The 6,719-nt window shown below is 38.8% G+C and overlaps 1 protein-coding gene across 1 annotated transcript in view; it reads right to left on the bottom strand.

The window, feature by feature from the left end:
- Positions 1-6,719, bottom strand: part of CPB2 (carboxypeptidase B2 (plasma)) — a 122,693-nt gene that overhangs the window by 8,546 nt on the left and 107,428 nt on the right. The window contains exon 11 of the mRNA XM_006837687.1: positions 4,862-4,949. Coding sequence (XP_006837750.1) covers positions 4,862-4,949 — 88 coding nt within the window. The remainder of the gene's footprint in view (positions 1-4,861; positions 4,950-6,719) is intronic.

Raw genomic sequence — 6,719 nt, forward strand, 5'->3', positions numbered from 1 at the left:
CAAGAAATTTGGAAGACAACTATCTGGTCGACTGATTGGAAGAGATCCATATTTATGCCCATTCCAAAGAGAGGTGACCCAATGGAATGTGGAAATCATCGGACAATCTCTTTGATATCTCAAGTGAGTAAAGTTTTGCTAAAGGTAATATAGAAGCCGTTACAATCATACATTGACAGAGAACTTCCTGAGGTTCAAACTGGATTCAGAAGAGGACGTGGAAACCCTATAGGGGGTCTCTATGAGTTGGAACCTACTCAATCTACTTAACAACAACAACAAACCTTTTCAGGAGAGTTTTTCACTCTTCAATTTACATCAAACTGACAATATTCCTTAAGTTATATTCCTTTTAAATAATGTTTGAGTTTGGGAACAGAAGAAAGGCTGAGGTAAGGTTTCTCAGCAAAATTCGAAGGGCTAGTTCCTGGGGAAGGACATCATGCTAGGCAAAGTGGAAGTTTAGCAAAAAATGAGGGAAAGACTTAAAGAAATAGACTGGCATAGTAATGAACAATGGGCTCAAGCATAACAACAGTTGTGAGGAGGCCACAGGAGCAGACGGTATTTTAATCTATTGTGCATAGGGTCACTGTGAGTCAAAACCAGCCTAACTGCACCTAACAACAACAACAACAAATTCATGGATTACTTACTAGCGTTTTTCTAAACTTGTTTAGAGGCATTGTTTCTAAACTTGAAAAATATCCATCCACAATGGATTGGACAAATTATTCATATATTTATTCATTCAATCATCAAATAATTCTGACAGCCAGCTACTATTAATATTTGGCATATGTTTTTCTTGACATTTTTTTCTATTTTTACTACATATATATATAGATACAGAGTCCTGATATGGCTGTGGGTTAGTGCGCCAGACTACAAAGCCATTTGAACTGCAAAGTTGGCAGTTCAAGCTCACCCGATGCTCCTTGGAAACCCTATACAGGGTCACTATGGATCAGAAATGACTCGATGGAACTTAACAACAACAACATGCATAGATACAAGCTGAATGAATGAATGCGTAGAGATAGACTGATTTCATCATAAGAAGGGGTTGTTGCTGTAAGTATCTCCAACCCTGAGGTATATATGGTTGTGCTTTGGGGAACAGCAGTAAAGAAGGGAATGAGGATCAAGAAAGTTCTAAATTGTGAGGTAGATGTTGTGTGGTTCTTCTATGACAGGTCAAGAACCTGGGTCAGCAAAGGCAGTAGTGGACCAGCATCAAGAGATGAAGAGATACTATATAGTCCAATCCTATCCCAGTTTATTCTGAGATTATTTTGAGAGGTTGGTAATGGGGAGAGAGAGGGAAAATACCCCAGGAGGGAGATGCTGGAGTTTTTATTAATAGGGCATTTGGCACTCTAATAATTCATTGAAAAAATAATACAAATGTGACTGTTTATATATCCCTGTAGATCATGCCTGCTAGAGGACACTCTGGGACCTTGCTTAATTGGTATTTTCCAAAGCCACATTCTTTTAAGACTCATCATACTAAAGCCAAGAACTCTGCACCTGCTATCAACCGGAAAGACTTATGACCCAATCGTAAAGTTGCCTCTACTTCAAAATGACCTACTTTTCCATAAGTAATAACTTTCCAGAATGTATTCTCTTTTTTTCTCCCAACATGCTCAAAGGGTCTATACAAAGAGATTGTTATTTTCTCTTACTCACTTCAACAGTTTAGTTTGCTTGCAAGTAAAATGCTTGTGAAAATTCTTATAACTCAACTCCAGAATCTATCATTTAACAGTGCCTTGAGCTGTGCCTTTACTTGACAGCCATGTACCGTGTAGGTCTCTCAGAATGTCTCACAGAGAGAGGCTTTTGAAGACCACTTTAGCTCTGTAGCCTTTGCACATGCAGTCATCTTCAAACACATCAGCGTATTTCATCTTATTCAAAGCACTTACCATGAGAATTATACTACTTATTATGATTGAATTGTTTCAATCAGAAATCAGGAAACTTTTTCTGTGAAGGACCAGATAGCATGTGGTCTCTGTCACATCTGCTCAACTCTGCTCATATAGCACAAAAACAGACATCAACAATGCCTACAATGAATGAGCAGAGTCATGCTCCAATAAAACTTCATTTGCAATGAAATTTAAATATGCAATTTTGCATCACAAAACAGTCTTCTTCTTTTGATCTTTTCCCAACCATTTAAAAATATAAAAACCATTCTTTGCCCTTAGATACATATACTAAGATGAGGGCTTGGATTTGGTTGGCCAGCCATAGTTTGTTGACTTCTGATTAAAGGTTTGTTTTCTGTTCCCCTTCTCATCTCTTCCCGCCAGCTCCAAGAGGATGGAGCTTTTTCTGTCATCCTACCACTGTTGTTCATTGTTGTTGAGTCAATTCTGACTCCTGGTGACCCAATGTGTGCAGAATAAGACTGTTGAAAATGACTGTGGTCTGTCATAAGAAGACAGGTCTCCAGAGGGGTGTTAACTGAAAACCCTTTGGTATCCCCCAGGGGCTTCTTCAATTAAAAACTTCCAGCAGAAGTTAATTTTAAGTATTTGTTGAGTTTTCCACACTTAGCTTGTGTAAGTGTGCTGCATACAACAGACTTTCAAATACAGTGTATTATGAGCTGTACTCTCAGGAACAAGAGCTCACTAAAAAGCAACTAAGCAAAATGGAATGAACAACCTGTGCATCCTTACATGGTGGTCCTGGACATATTATTACACATTCTTTTGACCCATTTGGGTCTTTTTCTCTTTCAATCAGCATGCACGATGCCAATCCCATAACCTCAACTCTGTTGTTACTGTTACGTGCCATGGAGTTGGTTTCAATTCAAAGTGGTACTCTACAGGGTTTTCTGAGGCTTTAAATCTTTTGTAGGAAAACCCCCCTCCAACACTGAAACTCAAAGGGAACACATGAACAGGCAGGTAAGCTTGCTGGCAACCATATTGGTCTACTGGTGAGTGGAAGAGGGGGAAAGGCAACAATAAAGAAATGGGCTGTGTACAACCACATTCCATAGACTCCTGTTGACCTGGAGATGAGAGGGAGAAGAGGAAGGGCTGGTTAGTCCAAAGTGTGGTGAGACCTGGGGATTCCTGAGCCCAATGGACAAGGACATAGCCACAGAGGGCTAGAGCTGAGAGTGAAGCATTCAGCTGATAGGAAGTGAAGGGAGACTCACAAGAACACCCAAATATGTAGATAATACTCATTTGACCTAGCCTTGATGGTGTGACAATCAGAACTTGAGTAGAGGAAGGTATTAAAAAAATTTTTTTTGATAAAGGAAATGAGGGAAAATTGTTATAATTTGACCTATTCTCATGGATATAGTAGCTGAAAATATCAACAGAGAGAGAAGCAGTCTTCATATCAAGTATCATTGTTATCCCCTTTGTACACAGGCAGGGCAACTTAAACACTGGCTACCTAAAATGAGGGAGTGATAAAGGCATGAAGTGACTGGCTTACAAGTTTTCAAGATGGAGGGAGTTTAGTTTGAGAGTGTGTGGGGGAAGACAGAGTCCTCACTGAGTAGTTTTCATCCTGTCTAGATGGGTCTGGTGAAAAGAGATGGGGATAAGATTCGTAAGATTCAATGGTGAATAATTGTTATCATGACTAATTTTGACTGTCACAACTATAAAGGTAGACGTTTTGTAACAAAAAGGGGGGAGTGGTTAATCTTAGTCTAGAAACAGAGGACCCTAGGACCATCAAGAGAGAAGAGCACAAGCAGAATGCAAGACCCTAACCAGAGAAAAAGGACACCGGAGATGGAGACAGAGATGAGAACATGCAGAAAGGGAGCAGCTGAGGACTCTAGATTCATGGACTCATGGAAAGAGATGGACTGAGTGTTGGTGGCCAGGAGGCAGGCTTGCAGAATGTGCCCTTTGGTTGTTTAAATTATTTATATGCCTGACTGTTTTTGTGTATGTCTCTCCAACCCCCAACCTCCCCACACCCCAAAAAAAGAAAAACAGAGGTAATGGAAGCAAATATTGTTGAATGATGATGCACAGAGGAGATTGTAATCATTGCAATGAAACAATGGTGTAAAGTTGATGTTCTCCCATGTAAACTATCACTCAGTTCAAAATATTAAAATAATAATATTAATAATAATAATAATAATAAATCTTTTGCAGGTGCTTAAACTTTATCTTTCTCCTACGGAGCTCAAACTGTTTAACTGGTGGTTTGAAGTTCAGTGCTTATCCTATGGATCTCCTGTGCTCCGTCAACTCCGTCGATAGCCGTGATTGTGTGCCACTGAGCTGATTGTGATTCGTGGTGATGCTATACAAAGTTTCCAATGATAGAAATCTTTACAGGAGCAGAAAGGCTCATCTTTTCCCCATGGAGTGAATGGTAGCTTAGAACTGCTGACTCTGTGATTAGCAGTCCAGCTCATAATCCACTACGGTACTAGGGATCCTTCAAATCTATAGTTGTTGTTGTTGTTAAGTGCCATCGAGTTGGTTCCGACCCATAGCCACCCTGTATAGGGTTTCCAAGGAGTGACTGGTGAGCTTGAACCACCGACCTTGTAGTTCAAATGGCTTTGTAGTCTGGTGCGTTAACCCACAGCGCCACACCAGGACTCCTCAAATCTATAGAGGTAATCATAATTTCTTAAATGCCATTTTAACTTCCTTTCATATATTCTTTTACTAATATAGCTGTATTCATCTAGTATACTTCTGTTTCTAGTTGTTATAAGCAATCATTGTCTATGTGACCCTGTTGAAACAACTCAGTTTAGAAAAACTAAATCCACCAAGAAAAAGTAAACACAGATTTCTTTAGTAACTCCCAATTCTCCAAGATCTTTAGAAGCCATACTTACATAAGGTTTCAGAGCCACTGCCATGTGTATACTTGATGTTTTTATTAATGCTCTCAATAGCATCAACAGCTTCACTGGCCACTAGAGACTAGAAGCAATAGGACATGGGACTTCAGTTAATAGGCAGTTTTGAAATTGGACAGTAAATGTTTCTACAAGATAATAAGACATTAATTGAATCAAACAGTATACATACAAAAACTGGATTTATCCCAAAGGTAAATGAAGAAAAAAAATTAACCCAAACTATTATTTTTTATTTTCCCAGAAATCAAAATTGGATGGCTTTAAACATTAACTGTTCCAATGCACTGAAGATTTTATTTAATTTGCAGGGGTGGGGGAGCGGGGGGATCTCACGCACACCTTTATTATTATTATTATTGTGAATTGAGTGACAGTTTACATGGGAAAACATTGGTTTTACACTCATTATTTCATTGCAATGATACAATCCCTTCTGTGTATCATCATCGGCAGTATTTGCTTCTATGCCCTTGCTTTTTTGCGGGGGGAGAGGAGGGGTATGTACACAAAAACACTCAGGCATATATAATAATTTAAACAACCAAAGGGCAAGTACTGCAAGCCTGCTTCTTGGCCACCAGCATTCAGTCCCTCCCTTTCCATGAGTCGAGAGTTCTTAGCTGCTCCCTCTCTCCATGTCCTTATCTCTGCCTCCATCTCTGGTGTCACTGCTTCTTTGGATAGGGTCCTGCATTCTGCTTGTGTTCTTCTCCCTTGATGGTCCTAGGGGCCTCTATTTCTGGACTGTTAAGGTTAACTACTCCTCACTTTTTGTTACAAAACTCCTACATTTACAGTTTCATACATGCCTTTTCAGGAATTCATTTATTACATAAATTGCAACACAGCTATGTGTCAAAGGTAAATGATTAGGAGTTGTTTTATCCTAGACAAAATTATCACCAAACTTTAAATCCAACTTCTATAGAGAATATCTATTTACCTCATACATCCACCACTTTCCTATCAGTGTGTCATACTGTGGCAGCTTGTGTGTTACTGTGAAGTTATGCCACCAGTATTTTAAATACCAGTGGGGTCACACATGGTGGACAGGTTTCAACAGAGCTTCCAGACTAAGACAGACTAGGAAGAAGGAGAGTTGGACTGCTTCCGAATGTTTAACCACTCAAAACCTTATGAATAGCAGCATAACATTGTCAAATATAATCCCAGGAAACACACTCCTCAGGTTGGAAGGCACTCAAAATACAACCGGGGAAGAGCTATCTCCTTGAAATTGAGTTGACTTTAATGATGTAGATGGAGTTCAGCTTTTGGGACCTTCATCTGTTGAAGCAGGATAACTCAAAATGAGAAGAAGCATATGCAAACATTCATTGATAATCAGAACATGGAATATATGAAGTACGAATCTAGGAAAATTAGAAGTCATCAAAAATGAAAAGAACACATAAAGATTGATATCCTTGGCATTAGTGAATTGAAATGAACTGATATTGGCCATTTTGAATCAGATAATCATATGATTTGCTATGCTGGGAAAAACAAATTGAAAATGTAGTCAAATTCTTCATCAAGAAGGATATTTCAAGATATCTCTAGAAATGCAATGCTGTCTGTGACAGGACACTATCCATATACCTACAGGAAGACCAGTTAATAGCATTAATACTCAAATTTATGTAGCAACTACTAATAGAGTTATGATAAAATTGAAGAACTCTATTAACTTCTTCAGGCTGAAATTGATCAAATATGCAATCAAGATGCATTGATAATCACTGGTGATTAGAATGTGAAAGTTGGAAACAAAGAAGAAGGATCAGTAGTTGGAAAATACAGCCTTGGTGATAGAAATGATGCTGGA

Source organism: Chrysochloris asiatica, unplaced genomic scaffold (assembly GCF_000296735.1).
Source record: "Chrysochloris asiatica unplaced genomic scaffold, ChrAsi1.0 scaffold00022, whole genome shotgun sequence".
In the NCBI taxonomy this organism is placed as follows: domain Eukaryota; kingdom Metazoa; phylum Chordata; class Mammalia; order Afrosoricida; family Chrysochloridae; genus Chrysochloris; species Chrysochloris asiatica.